This window comes from Oppia nitens, unplaced genomic scaffold, assembly GCF_028296485.1.
Source record: "Oppia nitens isolate AA-2021 unplaced genomic scaffold, nextdenovo-longstitch-racon4-pilon3 scaffold6_pilon_pilon_pilon, whole genome shotgun sequence".
NCBI lineage: Eukaryota > Metazoa > Arthropoda > Arachnida > Sarcoptiformes > Oppiidae > Oppia > Oppia nitens.
In genome coordinates this window covers 1471881-1491319 of record NW_026533250.1, presented here as the reverse complement: position 1 = coordinate 1491319, position 19439 = coordinate 1471881, and the positions used below count along the sequence as shown (strand labels likewise).

At 21.6% G+C, this 19439-nt stretch overlaps 3 protein-coding genes across 4 annotated transcripts; 2 read left to right on the top strand and 1 right to left on the bottom strand.

Moving 5' to 3' along the window:
* Positions 1-4221: 4221 nt before the first annotated feature.
* Positions 4222-5821, top strand: LOC128962577 (uncharacterized). Its single transcript, XM_054308963.1, has 3 exons — positions 4222-4336; positions 4857-5120; positions 5709-5821. Exons 2-3 carry the CDS (start codon positions 4880-4882, stop codon positions 5810-5812), a joined length of 345 nt encoding a protein of 114 aa, XP_054164938.1. The 5' UTR covers positions 4222-4336; positions 4857-4879; the 3' UTR covers positions 5813-5821.
* Positions 5822-7819: 1998 nt separating this feature from the next.
* Positions 7820-10272, bottom strand: LOC128962403 (probable proline--tRNA ligase, mitochondrial). Its single transcript, XM_054308775.1, has 9 exons — positions 10000-10272; positions 9764-9941; positions 9630-9703; positions 9416-9569; positions 8816-8923; positions 8456-8735; positions 8254-8389; positions 7917-8187; positions 7820-7824 (listed from the first exon to the last, which is right to left on the bottom strand). The coding sequence occupies exons 1-9, from the start codon at positions 10156-10158 to the stop codon at positions 7820-7822; spliced, it is 1365 nt and encodes a 454-aa protein (XP_054164750.1). The 5' UTR covers positions 10159-10272.
* Positions 10273-10380: 108 nt separating this feature from the next.
* LOC128962975 (protein kinase C and casein kinase substrate in neurons protein 2-like) lies at positions 10381-18471 on the top strand. 2 transcript variants are annotated; one of them, XM_054309427.1, is made up of 8 exons: positions 10381-10519; positions 15215-15641; positions 15751-15888; positions 15966-16313; positions 16495-16605; positions 17592-17770; positions 17842-17999; positions 18061-18471. In XM_054309427.1, exons 2-8 carry the CDS (start codon positions 15228-15230, stop codon positions 18171-18173), a joined length of 1461 nt encoding a protein of 486 aa, XP_054165402.1. In that variant the 5' UTR covers positions 10381-10519; positions 15215-15227; the 3' UTR covers positions 18174-18471. The 2 variants fall into 2 exon arrangements, with proteins under 2 accessions (XP_054165402.1, XP_054165404.1); XM_054309429.1 differs by lacking the exon at positions 16495-16605.
* The last annotated feature ends 968 nt before the right edge of the window (positions 18472-19439 follow it).

The window sequence follows — 19439 nt, the reverse complement described above, 5'->3', positions numbered from 1 at the left end:
AATATAAAATAAAAATATTTTAATTTGTTTTATTAAAAATATTGTTCTGAAATTATTATATTTTTTATTATTGGTATTATTTGTCATCTTAATTATATAATATCGGTATTTGTGGTAATTGTCAATAAATTATAATATTAAATATTGTGACAGTTATATAAAAAATAATAACTTACATTAGTTGTAATATTGAAGAATAATATTGTACTGTATACTTAAATTATTAAATGAGTATTTTTATGTTTAAAATAAATGTTCATCAACAAAATTTGGTTACAAATAATAATTTACAAATATTTTTTGTTTATAATTTAAAGTTTATAGAAAAATAATTAAATTAATGTATTATATTAGAAACACATTATGTATTAAATTAAAATATAATGCATATTACATAAAGATTTTGTAAAAAAGCTATAATAATTCATTGAATTTTGATATACAGTGTATATATATATATATATATATATATAAATATATCTGTCGACAACAAAATTATGTTAATCACGAAAAGTGTGATAAATGCAATGTTTCTATCAAAATAATATATTTTATATATATATTTATATGTATATGATATATCACTATAATAATCTAATATAAAATATATTGATAAATACACTCACAAAATAGCAAATGCGGAAAATTTTCAGATTACTGGTAAGTATAATGTCATTGAATGAAAAATATAAAAATTGTTTTCATATAATTTAAAATAAAACAATATATTTATATTTTGTTAGAGAGCGCCAACATCTCGTTATGTATTAATATTTTATATGAATTTTCTAAATATATAGACAATCACTGTATTAGTTGTTTATCTATTGCACACCTTTTTAATACTACTTTATCAAAGATTATAAGTATGACATCAAAAGTTATATATAACGTTATTTAGTGACTTGAAGTCGCAATTTTCACTTATGATGTCAAAGAGAAAACAACTGATATAACTGTATTGAAATTATAATAAATTAAAGTAATATTAAATACTATATTAAACAACTATATTCAATATATTTTGCATAAGTTATGGTTCGTTAAATATAATGTTTTATTTCATCACACATTTAAATGAATACTTTTTCATATAAACTATAAAGTACTGTATTATTTTTTATAACATTAATTAACTTATAATATACTGTATTAAGTTATATATTTTATCACTTTATAAATAAATTAATAATATTTTTATTAAATTACTTAATGAAATATAGAATACGATATTTTAAGTATATTTACCTATTTTATTCAAAAATATTAAAATTAATAATAATATTAATTAATAATAACATTAATTTAACTTAGATACCTTATAAATTTAATAAAACTATTTAAAATTGTAATTGTCATGTAATTTACTATATGTAAATTAATAATGTACATTTCTCTAAAATTATATGTATTATATATAAATTACACAAAAAAATACTTTAACTTAAAAACTTTAAAAAATTATTATCTTAGTTGTTAGTTATTATCTGTTAAGTAAGCAATAAAAAATGGTTAATTAACATATGACTTATAATTTAAAAATATTAATACTTTATTCAATATATTTTGTTAAAAATTATTAATTTACATAATTATAATTAAATTATAATATAATACTATATTATCACTTACTTCTAAAAAATAACTCTTAATTTGTTGTGTCTATATGTTTGTCTGTTTTAGATAGTCTTTAAAAGTTTTGATTTCAGATTTAGATTGAAAAAGTAAAAGAGGAATATCTTTAAAACTAATTTCACAAGTCTTTAAAAACTTAAGAAATGGCGGACAAAGTTTTGAAGATTAGTAATAAAAACATATTAATTATATGAAATGATATATTATTTGAATGAAGAATTTAATTTAAGTTATAAATAACTTTGGTTTGGTTTTTAACTCCCCCTCAGATTCATTGTTTTTAGCCATTGAGTTCATAAACACCTTTTCAAATGTTTGTATATAAGTTAATAGAGTTAGTTATTTGATGTGTTTACTTGTGTTCAGTATTGCAAATACTGGTATAGATTGTGTTTGCATTTGGGAGAGTATTCGGTTATAAAGGTAATCGACTCATTAGTTTATATTAAATATCTGGTCAAACATATATTCAATTTTATAATGACCAAGGGCATAATTATAGATAATATTAAGCTCAACATAAATGTTGTTGGTTATTTTTTGATTACTTGTAAAATTACATAATAGTCATCTATTTTATGTCGATGCTCTTATCTAGTTTATATTACAATTAATCAAAAAATGACCAATTACAATAATGTTGAGTTTAATATTATCTATAAATATGCTCTTGGTCATTTTTAAATTGAATGTATGTTTGACCAGATATTTAATATAAACTAAAGAGTTGATTACCTCTACCTAACCGAATAGTCTCCTAAATGCAAACCATGTAAAAGCTATACCATTACTTGCAATACTGCTTGAGTTTATTTGGATAAATAAGTCAACAGTAAAATAAATTTATTACATGTCTTTAAACAGTACATCATTTGACAACCAATTTCTCAATAGTTTAATAACTCTTAAACTATTAATATATATAACAATGATTGAGAATTTCAGTGAACTATAAAATCAGTTGGTTTGACAAAACTAAAACTAAAATTGATAATTGGTTTTTAATTTTACATATTTTCCATAATTATATATATTTTTTAGTTGAGATCATTAGAAAAATTATCGTAATTTTCATGTAAACTACTTGTAAATATAGACATAATTATTACTAATACTATATTTTAATAATATTAAATGAGAATATTTTATTTTAATTCACAAAACATTACAATAAGTTTGAATAATTAAAAATTACAATAAATGATCATTTGTTTAGTATATGTTTTATGTATTAAGTTAAACGGTTTTATGATATAAGAAATATTATAATTAAAAATAAGTAAATGTTTGCATTTGTTATTATTTATATATATATATATATCAATATATATACTGTAAATTAGAAATATCGTAAGTTTCTAAAATATCACAACTTATATATTCTTTATTTTAGAGATTAAAAAAATATTGATATAAAATAAAATTGATTGTCAATGTTTCAGTCAAACCTGTATTATATATGACTTAGATTTTATTAAAAGTTAAAATTATATTCAAGCGTTTGGTTTTTACACAAAAGCTTTAAAAAACATTTTATTATAATTTATAAATAGATAACTTTAAGGTAAGTCTAATCCAAATCTAACTTCACTCGACAGGTTGGGACTGGTTTTTTAATTGTGGGTTTTACTCCACATAAAACAAAACAAGTCTTAAAATATATTTTTTAAGGTATTTACCAAATATTTTCAATATTACTTTAATAGAAACAAATAAATTGTTTGTTTGTCAATACATGTGTTTGTATATATATTTAATATAAATACAATATAGTACTGTATTTGCCATAATGTTTACAACGTATTATAAAATTCAATAACTTTTTAAGGGTTATTCATTTACTTAGAGTGACATTGTTTCATAATTTTCATAGACTTTTGTAATTTTTATTAAGCATTTTATTTATTTAAAAATAAATAATTGAAATATTCTAATTGAAACTTTTAGTAATAGGAAAAATAAAAAATAATATTGAAATTATATAAGCATTGATTTGAATCAAATGTATGATTTTATATTAGTTAAAAATAAAGTAATATTTGGGAAAAAGTTATGTTTTTAAAATAGCAGATATTATTTATTTAATTAAATGTATTTAAAGTTTGTATAATTTAAGTAATATTTTACTAATATTATTAGTATGTTTCGCATTGATTAACGACATTATTAGCTAAACAAATAATTCATTAAATCATTGCATTTCATAAACTAAACAAAATGTAAATATAATTAAAGCAATCAAAGTCACAATGAATTATTTTATTATAAAAAAATACTGACTTAAATCAAATCAACTAATTAATGATTTTATTTTAAATTTGAAAATTTCTAATAATTTATTAGATAACTTTATTTTTTAAATTTATTATATTGTCTAATCATTTGCTAGATTTGCGTCATTTTTAACGATATATTGTGATTTGTTTTGACAATTATTGGGCGGAGAAAACTTATATATAGATATATAGGGAACGACTTTAATACAACATAAATACAATTTATTAATATGTGATGAACTCATCTAATATTTGATTTGATGAATAAAACTCTATATAAACTCAACCAAAAAGCTTTTAAGCCGTGAGACAAGTAGTCCTATGATTTGTAATAAAAGTCAACCGATTATTACATGTGTTACTACAGTACTGTATATATTAACTAAAACGTTCACTTAATAGTCTATTTATTCACCATATATTTGGTAAGTTATCTAACAATTCACGTATATTTGTGTTTTTATAGACAAATTTATTATAAGATTAGTTTATTATATTATTTTTTATGTATATAAGTTAAAGGATAAATTAACTAAACAACAAAGTAACTAAACAAATAAAGTTAGTTTATAAAAGTATTGATCATAAAGTTATACATAAAATATATACAGTATATATATAATAAAACAATAGGTGATAGATGTTAGTATTGGATTATATTTAGTTGACTATAAGAGTCATTTAATTTGATCTTTTTGTGTCACATTATAACTGCTTTTAAAATAAGTTAATTTATAAGCAAAATATTATTGCTTTAAATGGTAAGAAATACAATATTTAACTATAGGTTATCAATCGCATCATTTTTTTATTTATAATGTAATGACCTTTTTGTTATAACAATATATTATGTGTAGTATTTCTATGATATAATAGCAATTACTCAACAAAATAAAAGTTAATATAAGATTATAATTTCTTTGTCTTTATAACTCTTGATGACAGTAAAGGCGAGATTCACATCCATAATGATCTCAGAAATGAAGTTTCAATTGATAACTATAGTCATTACATTTACACTGTTATTATGTATGGCATCGATAACATCGGCCAACAATCTCTTCAAATTGCGTTATAATCAGATAAATGAAAATCCATTAAATCGTATCCGAAGATCAATCGATGAATATTATGACTCTTTGACACCCGATATGTACGAACCACTTCTTAAGGAGCATTCAATTCTCAGATCGGCCGCTAAAAGAGCCGGTAAGTCATATAATACTCCTTATTATAAATTTTTATGTTAATTGATAGTGAAATTATTGCCATAAATTGCAAATATATTATAACTTACGTCAGTTAATAGCTTTTAAATTTTATTTTCTAAAATTGAAATATATTTAAAAATTAGTTTCTAATAGATTAGCAAAAATATAAATCTTTGATTTTTGGTCGCCTCAGAAAATTTTTCAAATTTATTAATAACTGTTTTAATCAATTAATTAACATTTATAAAGAAATGTTAACTAAAAAAACTTTAAAATTGTTGTAATATAAAAACCTGATTGAGTGAATAGGAAAAAAATCAACAAAAAAAATAATAATAATTAAAACTTATATAATTTGCAACTTTTGTTAAGCTATTGATAAAATAGTAAACCCATTCTCTCAATGCGATTCCACCTAATTTTGTTATGAGGAGACCTATTATATGGACAATTGTGGGATTTGTACATTAATTTAAGTCCTACTTCAATATCAAAACGATGGACTGGTACTGGAGATTATAATTTTAATTAATTTTTTAATTTATAATAATATTAAATTGTTTAATATATTTTTTGTAAATTACAGCTGCAATGGGTGTCGATTTACCGGACTATTTACTGCACTATAAGGGTAATGGTTGGTCTAATTTGGGATCATTTCGGGAAAAAATGCAAAAAAGTGGCAAATAGTTGACAACATAATACACTTGTCATCACATAATTGTTATAAATTTTAAATAACAAAATTATTTATTTATTTGATTATTTATTTATTAATGTTTATCACTAAATAATTCATTTAATGTCCATTTTAACAAGTGTTTCAAATTTAACAATTGATATTATAGTAACTTATAAATTCTGTATTTATTATTCAGAAAATTTATAACTGTAAAAATAATACTAATATTTAATAGCGCCAAATAAAATTAATTAAAAAACAATTAATAAAACATTATTATTATATATACCAAAATTTTTAAATAAAATACAATATAATATATTCATTAATAAAATTATTATTAAAAATTTTTACTAATATTTTCTATACTATAATGTAGTATAGTACTAGACAATATATTAAATTAGTAAATAATAAAGTAATTTATAATAATTAAAATAAATATAAGTAATAATACAATTATTTTATAAAAATTAATTATTTCTTAATTTAATCATTTGCATCAAATATAAATTATATTTAAATTAACTATTATTGATTAATTAGATTAATGTAAACAATATCATATTAAATTTGTATTATTTATTTAGTTTTTAGTTTATTTATTGTTTGTTTATATCAGTGATTAACATTAAGTGGTATCATGATAACTTTTTTGATAAATGTAATAACGTTATTAATGTTAAAAATTATAATAAATAAAATTATTCATAGATATTAACCATAGATATCATGGTACATTTCATAAATTATAATAATAATTAAAAAATTCCTATATATAATGTTAATCACTGGTTTATATACATTATTTTGATATATAAAGCAGATCTTATTCAATAATCCAATAATCAATCATATATTCATTAATAAATAAAATAATTAATTACTGTATATCATTTTAATTTTATTAAAATATTGTATTTATGAAACATTAATTATATATAGTATTATATTAATTATGTTAATTATATTCAAATGCTTTATTATTAATATGATATTATAAATATATTTTACTTAAAATAAATATTTTAATACAGTGTAAACTTTAGATAAACATTATGTCAACCATTATATGAATATACAGTACACTACTGTATAATACTGTATAATCATCAAAGAGATGATAACTCTATAACTCTACTAATAATTTATTTTTATACAGTATTTAATACTTTTTATTGAAATAAGTTGTAATTTATTATAAATTCTATGACTTTTAGATGTAATTAATTGGTTTTTAGTTTTAAATATAAATGTTTTATTGAATGAAAAGTCATTATTTAGAGAAAAAAATCAATGAATAATAGTGTCTATAAACCACTTACTGGTAAAGCAGAAAATCTCTTCTGTTTTTTTTGGTGATAAAAAATATCATTTGATTGCATTGTATATATCATGTATACTAAATACAGGTGATGTAGTGATGTAGTGATGTAGTGATGTAATTACAGTACATCACATTTTATGTTTACTACCGGTAATGTCAATCTTATATTAATTGTATTAATACTTACAATTTCAATTTGTAACTATTAAACTGTTTTATATTTTAAAATAATTCTAATTAATTTAATAATTATAAAAACATTAATACTTGTATTATCTTAAATATCAATTATCAATATAGATTATATTCATATTGAACACTATTGAGTTACAATAAAACATATTATTAATTACCGGTATACTTTATTTTTTACATATACTAAAAGTGTGTTTAAGTATAAAGTATTCAATATATAAAATTTATAAAAATAACGGATATTTATCAAAAATTATTTTATTTACTAAATTATTTAATATTATGTTGAATCACAACTTATTAGAATATACTGTAAATAAAATTCATTTCAATATAAATACTGTTTTTACGACTACCGTAGTTGTGAACATAATTTTTTATTCAATCATTAAAATACAATATTATAATAATTACCCTAGTTATAATAGTTATAATATTTATTTATTTTAAATTTACACATAATTTAATATTAATAATTTTAATATACCGTATCTTACCCTAATACATATTGTATTTAACAATAATTTAAAATTTTAATGTTTCATATTTTATAATAAGTAATTTAATAAAAAAAAATTAAAAATTATTTTCTAAAAATTTAATACAATCTAAATGATTCATAAAATATTTATCATTTCGATAATTATCTATTACTTCAAAAATTGGTATTTCTTCAGTGATTCTTTTGCCGGCTATTATAATATAAGGAAAGCCAAGTGATTGCAATCCAAACAATCGTTTGCCAATTGTTTGATTAGTTCGGTCATCAATGAAGACGTCTTCATTGAATATATTTGTCAAACTTTTAGCAAAATCTAAACTAAATTCAGTTCCATTATAAACATCTTCTTTACTTCCTTTCTATAAAATTAAATAAATAATAAATAAATTCAGTTTTATATTAATGTTTATATTAAGAGTACAAACCTTTGGCAAAACTAAACAGACTCTAAACGGCACTAAAGACTTTGGCCAACGAATTGAATAGTTTTGTGATAAAACTTCTACAGAAGCGGCTAATATTCGGGTCACACCTAACCCATAACATCCCATCTCAAAAACTCTATTATAAATACACATCAATATTAAAATTTAATAAAATTTTAGATAAAATATTAATTTTATTTACTTTCTTGATTTCTCTGAATCATTTGATATATAATTTGCATTAAAATTGTGAGAATAACGAGTCCCGAGAAGGAATGTATGGCCAACTTCAATGGCATTCAATTTCTTTAAATCATTGCTATTACATGTAAGACATTTGACTTCATCGGTGTTGTCTATCAGTTCAGTATTGAAGGCTGATTCACAAACATTACATTTATATATCTCGTCTTCACCTAAATCAGAGACTAACATAAATTCTTGAGAATATTTGCCACCAATATTGCCAACTGATCCGCGAACTTACAAATAAATAGTTTTTCAATATTATATATATACTGTATATATATATATATTAATTTAAATAATTTATATTTAATACCTTTAATAACAGTTAAATCAATTCGTTTAAAAATATTTTCGTAAGCATTGCATACTTTATCATATGTTTCCTTTGCTTTTTCTTCGTTTGCATCAAAAGTATATAAATCTTAAATAAAATAATTAATTTACTGTAACTAAAGATAATATAATGCAAAATAATACAATATATAAGTAGTTGACATATGACATAAAAATGTATTATAAAATATTAAATAAATAATAATTTTATTAAGTTATGTTATGGTTTTATCTTATTATATGATAATATCAATAAATTTATTTATAGATTATAATTTATATTTAGTATTTAGATCCCCGCTTTACTAATATTTTATAATTTACCAATAGTTTATTATAAACAGTATATACTGTATATACATTTTTTTTATTTAATAAATTATTAATTATTAATAATCACGCGACACATTAAAAGTAATTGTTTGTGTGACGGAAATACAAAATATACAAACATTTTCAAATTATAAAGTTGTAGATAGATATAGATTATTATTATAATTATTATTATTATTATTATTATTATTATTATTATTATTATTATTATTATTATTATTACAGTAAATATTATAATGAAATATACCTTTCATTAGAAACTCTCGTCCTCTCAATAATCCGTGTTTTGCTTTAATTTCATCCCTGAATTTATTAGTTATTTGATACAAATAAATGGGTAAATGACTCTCAGATAAATGTTTGGTTTTAGAAACTAATTGTGTGACCACTTCCTCGTGAGTCTTAAATAGTAAAAACAATTACAACACATTATAAACTCTCTCTCTCTCTCTCTCTCTCACCGGTGCTAAACAAAAGCTAGTCTTTTGTCTGTCTGTTAATCTAAACAATTCTTCTTTCGATTCCTCCCAACGATCTGTTGAGTGACAAAAACATCAATAAATAGTCAATACATAGACTTTATTGGTGTAATCACTTGATATATCCCAGAGATCTTTAGCAACGATTGATGGCATTGAGATCTTGTGTGCATTTATTTGACGCATTTCATCGTCGATAATATCAACCAATTTGTTCATTGCTTTGACCACATATGGCATCAATACATACAATCCTTTTTCAGTCATTGAAATCAAGTTTTTATTTTTAAAAAGCTTTTCAATAAAACAAATAATTAGTGAAATAAGTGTCAAATCATAGTAACTGTAATACCGATTGAGATCTATGTGTTGAAGACAAATGGCTACCAATTGAGTCATTGATATTCGTTAAGACAAACATTTGGTTCCAATAATACAAGTTATGATATCTTACGGATACAACCATTACATGTGTGTCAACACATCTAACCAAATGTCTTAAGCATAACATTGTCAACACATTCAATGTTTTCAATTAAATTATAACATTATGTCAACAATTATTTCATATTTCAATCACATGTGTTGTTTGAATCGAAACTTTCATTGATTTGAATGTTGTTTTGAAAACATTAGAAAGTTTTTCAATCGAATGTAAAGTCAATGCTTTTGTGAGCATAAAGTGAGTCAATAGATGACAGCAATAGAATCAATTGTGTAGTCATGGAAACCATAGTCAATGAGTGTATATGTATTGAGTTGTGTTGAGTTGTGTCGCCTTTCGGAGCGTTCACTCACTTGTCGTATAAAACCAATTGAGTCAACACTTAATGGCGTAAATGTTTTGGCATTGAATCGCATCTCAACTTAAGGTAATTACTAATTAATGTTTTGATTTTCATATTCATATTGATTTGCATTACTTTTGACATACAATTTATCACATAATGTCATCCAATATATGACTTATACTGTTATGCAATACATTGTTTGTATACATTGTTTGCATACATTGACCGCCACTCCTACCACTCCTACCACTCAATGTTATGACATATGATTGACATTTCAATTGATTGATTGATTGATGACATTATAGTAATTGAGTGGTCATTGAGTTAATGTTTGTCAATACGTGTGCATCACTTGTCAACTGAATGTTTGTATTTGTTTGATATATATAAGCAATTAATAGACGACTTCCCTATTCATAGTAATTATTATATCATATGAATGAATGTTATGAGAGTTTTACTAAATTATATTCAATTGATATCAAAGTTTTCAGTTAACTATCAATTGAATCATTTTTTCACATAATATGCAAATGATATGAGTTTTGAGAAAATCCTAAACTTATAATCAATTGTTGTATAGTTTGTTATATAAATTGTTAGCATTTAATTGACTTAATCTATGATTATATTGAATGCAACCACAAAACCGCATATTTGTGTCGTTGCTATTAATGATAAACAATTTAAAGATAAAGTTTATTATTATATATATATTTATTTAACGCTTAAATATTTTTTTCTCAAATGATATCAATGTATACTTTATATTTAATTTATAACATTATAAATGTCATCAATTGGTTAGCATTCAAACGAGTTGAGAGACATTTAAATAAAATATATTTTATTTAATTGATTCAACCAATTGTCAGATAATATAATTTTTCTTAATTTAAATGACTTGAATCTATCATTAATTCAAGGATTTATATATGTATTTAAATGGTTTCACTATTCAAGTCATATAAATACGAGATTTAAGTTAAGGAAAAAAATGATTACTTTTATAAAATATTTTGTCGATATTTGAGAGACTCATCTCATGTCTTAAACACGACTAACAGGTTTACAAGTGTTGCTTACGATCACCATTTGAGACCAATTTATATATATATTAATATATGACATATTACTTGAATTTATTAAAATTATTAGCAATAAGTGGCCAAACATTTGTTTGAATCAATTAATAATATATTTAGCATTAAATGGTAACAAAGTTAAGGATGACTTTAGTAAATGTCTTATCACTTATTTTATACACTAATATACAGTACATTAGTATCACGTTTTAACTAATAAATATAGCTTTTAATTACTCTGTTATAAAAAAGTCTGTTTTTATTAAATTATTTAATTATAAAAATACCATTAATTTTAATCAATCAATAGTATTGAATTATAAAGCATTAGTGCATGAATTGTGAGACAATATTTAAACGCATTTTTATATTATTTGATAAATCATGAAATGTTAATTGTGTTTGTGTTTGTATTTTTAAAAATATTTTCTCACAAATAGTGAGTATTAAATGACTTTTCAGGGAATAACACAATGAAAAAAATGTTTTATTTAATTTCAGATTTTCCTTTTGTGTTGATTTTTTTTGTCAGTTAATATTGTCTTTCATTTGTATCATATTATAGCAGATATCAACTCTCATGACATTTAAAGTCATGTTTTTATCAATTATTTAATATTTGTCTTCATCTCAACACAATTTCAATTATATTAATTTATAAAAGTATATAATTTATTGATTATATATAAAAAAAATTTTTTTATTTATTTTTTACATCAATTAAAAACATTAATTAAGGTTAAAATATTGAAACAATGTAATTATTTAATTGATTTCAATGTGTATAAATGATTTAAATAAATAAAATATATAATAGTATAGTTTGAATTGTTTAATTGAATTGCTTTATATTGATTTATTAAAATCTATAATCATATGTTGAAATAATAGCAAATGGTGTGCAAATGTATGTAAAATGTTATTAAATAAAATTGTGGTCAAAATGCTTCACTATTTTACATAACAAGAGTTAAACAAATAACTAATTTGAAACATTAATCTTAGTTAACATTATTAGTACATCTGTGCAATACTTTATTTAATTTTATCCATTTTTCTCAATATTATATTTTAAACTATTTATAAAATACAGTATAATTATATAAGGTATTAATAATAGTAAATTGAATGAAGATTTTAATTTATTTCGATAAATAAAATTATTTAATATATTACTTGTTTAAGGAATATGTCGAATGAAATATAATTTGATAAAATTTTTTGGATAATGAAATACGGTATCTATTTTTGTCTAAATCATATTGACATTGTTTGCTATGTATGTTATGTACAGTATGTCAAACAAACAATATTGCAATGAATTGCATTTTTGCATTATTTAGTCAAATATGTGTTACAAAAAATAAATATTATATAAAAGTAAAGCTTTTTATGGCAAATGTATTGTAAATTTGTTTTGCATTTTGTTATAAACACCACACCCTATCATTACTTTGATTGTATGTCTATACTCACCAAATACTTTAATTAACCTTTCAATAGATAATCACAATGTCTTAATATATAACACACTAATGTTAAGAGTCTAGACATAAATAAGTTTTATACTTTGATTTTGATTAAACCATTTTCACTAATTATATATTTAATTCTAGTTTATTATTATTATTTTATAATTAATAGTATACTTATTTTGAAATTAGTTACTTTTATTTATTTAATTTCAATTTCATAGCAATTGTTTAAAAACAAATGTTATTTATTTAATTAAAAATAAAATTTATTGGTTGTAGAGTCGTATTAATAGATATATGTATTTTAGTGAAGCAAACCATACATTCATAATTAATATCATATATTTATATCAAATTTTATACATTAGTGATGGTTAATAAAATTTGTACAAAAATGTATATACAGTACAAAAGTAAATAATATGTAATAATTTATATAACCTGTACTTCAGTTGATTCAATTTAATTGAAATTATTATTAAATTATAGCTATCTTTATGGTCAGTCATATTAATTGACTTAATATATGGATAGTTATTTATATGTATATTTATTATTTTAATTGATATAAATAATATTTTTGAATTTGTAATATTAAAATTAATTATTAATTTCTAAACTAATAATTAATGTCTTGATTTATAACTAAAAAAACTATTTTATATGTTTAACGGTTATAACAGTCATACAAAGCATTTGAGAAAATCCAATGAAAGTTAAATTTTTTATTTTAAAAATAAATATTGTTATGGAATCAAAACTATTTCTCGCATAATGATAAAAATGCCACTTAAAAAATCTCAACAATATATTTTTTCAAAATAAAAATTGACAAACAGCTGACCCAAACATAATTAGCACTCATATGGGCCGATGTTGTGTCAAATGCATTGTATCTCTGCTTATAAGTGAGGATTAGTTGTCCGAACATAACAAGTGGACACTATTCACGAAATTTTATTATTGAATATAATTTTAAATAATTATTTGATGGCTTAGCAAATTTAAAAACTTATAAATAACTAAATATTTCAATGATTTTGAAAAATATAAGCATTAAAATGTAAAATATTGTAAAAAATATGTGTAAAAATACAAAATATTACTTAAATTATAAAAATTATATAAAACTATAATGTTTTTAATTCATATTTTTGTTAAAATATAAATTAGTATATTTGTGTACATTATTCTTGTAAATAATACTGAAAACAAGTGAATCGTATATCATTTGCAAATATTATAAATATATTATAATATTTAAAAAAAAAACTATTATTACCCCTAGGCTTTTTTAAGCAACTATTGAGGTTTTTCTAAATTAAAATATATTTTAAGTGATAAGTGAAAATAATAAACGTATTTGAAGAAAATAATTTGAAATTTTTTTTATTCAATCTTATGAAAATTAATTTAATTATTTTCAAATATTAAAAAAATAACTCAATAACTACCTGTATTTGTTATCAACTATTAGATAAAGTTTAAATAATTATTAATCAATACTTTACTAATAATATTCTAAATGTCTTATATAATAGTTATATATTAAATGTATTAAAACATTTGGGCAATAATTGAATACATATACTATAAAAGTGATAACTATTTTCTCATCACTTAATCTCTGTAATGATTAAATGTTTTTCATTTTATTTTCACTAAATTTTCAAATTAAATTTAAGACATTGTTTAGTGATTTTGATTGCAAACGTAATAATAGTTTGTTTTGTTTAATGCAAACATTTAACACATGTTTTATTTATTGATCGATATTTAAAAAAAATGAAAACTTGAAAGTGTTTTATTGATTAATTAGTTAATAAATTACTGACGACAATATGTGTTTGAAAATATTAAAAATATTTTTTTGTTTCATTGATTATATAGTTATGGCATTTAATAATTAATTGAAACTCAAAGTCATGGCATAGTTTTTATTGTCATTTATTTATTTTCATATTTTAAGAAACAATAATTATTATTTAGCTATCAAATGATATGTCAGTTATAATTTATTTGTAAATACTGTATATTGTTTTATTTGAATTTTAATATATGGTTTAATTAGTTAATATAATAGTAATAATTATTATTGTGATGATTAAAGTAAACATTTTTTGATTTAATTATAATAATTATTATGCAATTAGTGTAATAGTAAATTAAAAATTAGTAAAATGATGATTAAAATGATAATAAATGATAATTAGGTTAACTTAAGAGATGTCACATCATAGCGACGATGCAATGCTTATCGCCGGTTCCGATAGTTTTTGGGAACCGGGAAACTACAAGAAGACAACTAAACGAGCCGAAGACGGATCTAAACTTTGCAATGATTTGATTTTATTGATAAAAGAGAGGTCAGAAATTGAACAGAACTACGCCAAGAGTCTGAAACAATGGTCAAAAAAGTGGAGTGATCTGATAGAGAAAGGACCTGAATATGGCACCACTGAAGCCGCCTGGAAGGCAGTCCTCGTTGAAGCTGACCGTCGATGTGATGTCCATATGAAGATCAAGGAGAGTATGATGCAGACAGTTGTCTCTCAGATAAAACAGTGGCAAAAGGATAACTTCCATAAATCAATGATTACAATGAAAGAAAAGAAAGAGTTTGACGACGCCTTCAAAAAAGTATTTGATTTTATTTTTTTTATTTAAATTTATTGTTTAAATATGAAATATGGGTCAACACTTAACGTCTATTGTTTTGTTTGTTATGTCTCTAATAATATAATATTAGGCACAGAAACCGTGGTCTAAAATATTAGCTAAAGTAAACAAATGTAAAATTGATTACCACAACGCCTGTAAAAATGAAAGGACTGCCATTAATCAGGAAAGAAATGCTTCTGGAGATACATCACTATCACCCGATCAGGTAATCAAATTCATAATCAATAATTGTTACAAATATACTCAGTTGTTATCAATAATTGAATTTATCATTTATATCAGGTTAAGAAACTTCAAGATAGAGTCATGAAATCTAAAGAGGAGGTCATTAAAACTAAAGAGAAGTATGAGTCGGCTCTTAAAGAAATCAATGACTATAACGCCAAATACATGGAAGATATGTCTGTTGTCTTTGATAAATGTCAAGAGTTTGAAGAAAAAAGACTTAATTTTTTCAAAGATATGTTGTTTGCAATTCACGGCTGCCTTAATATATCAACAGTTCCCGAATTACCTCAAATTTATGACGAATATCGACATACTATTCAAAACGCTGATTCAAATAAAGACCTCAAGTGGTGGTCAAATAATTTTGGTGTTGGTATGGCTATGAATTGGCCACAGTTTGAGGTAAGACAAGAGTTTATTGATTGGGCACATAATATGGCACATCAATTGAAATATTGTCATTTCTGCACATAATTTGCATGTTATGCATAAATCATTATTTTTATTACATATTATTTTTATAGCACTTTTGTTTTTATGATGTTTTGTTTGCTTTATATGTTATGCGATTTTTGTTAATTAGGAGTATTGTGAAGAGTTTCGAGACATTATCGGAAAGACTAAAAAAAGCGTAACTGTTCCCGAAAATGGTATACAACTTGTGAATCAACAAAAATTCAACGAAGAACTTCCTGTAATCACATATACTGTACCACAACTCTCTTAACTCTCTTTATCTTTCTTTCTCTTTATGTCTGTTTTCAATTTTGATGTATAAATTGCTAGTTTTTTATGTTTTTAACACTAATGACAATTGCATGAAATTTGAAAAAAATTAAATGCATGTGAAATATATTGGCTAATGATTCCTATATTTATCAACAAATCACACGTTTACTGTTTGAGATGTTATGACAAATATTGTTTGATTTTTGTGCAAAACATTTGTTGGTTTTATTATAAGCTATTATTTGTGATCATATCATTACATTGCTTATAAAAGTCATTTATATAATGATATTATCATTACTTTCGCATAAATATTACTATTATTTTATATATATATATATATATATATATATGAAAATTTAAAGTTAAGGAATTGTATATTATTTAATGTTTTTATTGCATATTTAATGTTCTCATATTAGAATTAAACAAGTATTTGATGATCTAATAATAGAAATACTAGTATTATAGTTTATAAATATTTTTAAATATTTGTATAGTAAGATATAGTATATATGCTATATTAATATACATGTATACAGTAGTTATAAGGATTTTATAATGAATCATAAAAATGAAATTACAGGAAACTGTTTTATATTATTGTTTAATTTTTTATTAATATTTGAATGTCATTAAATTATATATTTTTTATATATTTTAATTATAGGAAAAATTTTAATGCAAATTTAAGTATTGTCATTGCTTATCATTTAAATTGAGCTTTAAACTAAATTGCAAATAATCATAACATCTATATAAATAACATTTTTATAATATATTTAAATAAGGATCAAACTTTGCTGTTTAATAATTTTTAAATGTTTATCATTTAAATTCACTATTGTTATTAACATTGGTGTTATGGTCTAATTACTAATTTTAACAAATATACTGTATATATATATATTATAAAATAATTTAAAATTAAAAAAAATTAATATCAAACAGGAATACACTCCAGAGCTTAACAGCATTTCAAAGAAAGATAAAAAACTATATTCTGATGGTATAAACACCAATGATATCACACTATTAGATCACAGAATGGATATTCACAAGAATTGTGTTAATAACGGACATAAAATGGATATAAAACCTAATAATATATCTAACAATCAATACAAAACGTAATGTTATTTATATATATTTTATTAAGTTTTAGATTTAATTAAATTTAAATTACTGTTTATATATATAGAAACGGAAAACAAGAAGCAAATCCTTTTGACGACGACCACGAAGACTGGGATGACTATTCCAACGATGCACTCGTCGATAATGGAGAACCCGGTGTTGCTGTGCGTGCTTTATATGATTATAATGGTGCCGAAGCCGATGAACTAACTTTTAAACAGGGTTTGATTTATTTTAATACTGTAAATGTTATATTCATTAGAAATATATATTGATTTTATAGGCGATATATTTGAAAAATTAGAGGATGAGGACGAACAGGGATGGTGTAAGGGTAGAAAAGACGGTCGGGTCGGTCTATATCCGGCTAATTATATCGAACTCATCTCTAACTAATCATAATATTAAACATTTATAATTAAGAGATTATTTAAATAATTGAGACATCAAAACTTGTTTCTAATTTGATGTTTAAAAAATTATACAGTCTTTTTATGACTGACTTTTTATGCCACAAAATAACAATTTTATATATGAACTACATTTGAGATACAGTTTTGCCATTTTTGAAACATTTATTAATAATCATTGTATAAAAACATAAATTTGTTACACAAATAACTGATACAAATGAAAAAACTATTCTTATTTTATGTTATTATTAAATCACAATAAGCGGTGGCTTTAGGTTGTGGGTGACTATAGTACTAAGCAATCATTTCTATAGTATCACCAAAACATTGTTTAATATTTAATGTTTTATTATTAATATTATTGATATTTATTATTATAATTATTCAAAATTGTAAATATTTGTGTAAACCCATTAAATTCTTTCAAGTATTTAATGATGAGTTTAATTTCTAATTGAATTGTAGTTAACAATTTTAAATACAGTGTTTAATCTAGTATTTGACTTATTAATAAATATTATTTTTTAAATAAAATTTTGTGTATTATAAATATTTTATTTTTTTTAAATATGGTTCAACATTATTTTCATGGCAACTATAATTTACTTGATTATTAAATCTTAATATTATAAATTATATCAATAATACTGTATTGTTATAATGCATGACATGATATGTTGGTATTAAGTGTTAATTTACGAAAGCATTTAATACATTGTCGTTTATAATTATGAGATAACAGATCCATTTCCACTCTACACATCATCTATCAGAATAACAACGAATTAAACAACTTGTTTATGATATAAATATTTGAAATGTTTTAATTTTAAATCGTTTTTAATAATTTAAAGTATGTTTATTATTATTAATAATTTATTATACAGTATATTCAATTGTTAGCCTAACAATAGTATTCGAGTATATGTAGTATTAAGTAATAAAATGCTACAAATTGGATGATAACCCCTAAAAGTTATAGTAATAATAGGTTGAGTTCATTATGATTATACAACTTTATGTACAATACTGTATATAAATCATTCACTAATATCTTTGTTGTGATATATGAAATCATTTATGGCTATAATAGTGAAACAATTTCTTAACGATAGAATTGGGAATCAGATTGTTATTTCATTTTTTGGTTTATATAACAAATTATTGCATTTCTTGTCATTTCCATTAAATTATTACCAATGCTTTTGAACTCTCATTACTTTTTTGTACTTTTCTTAAATAAACTAAA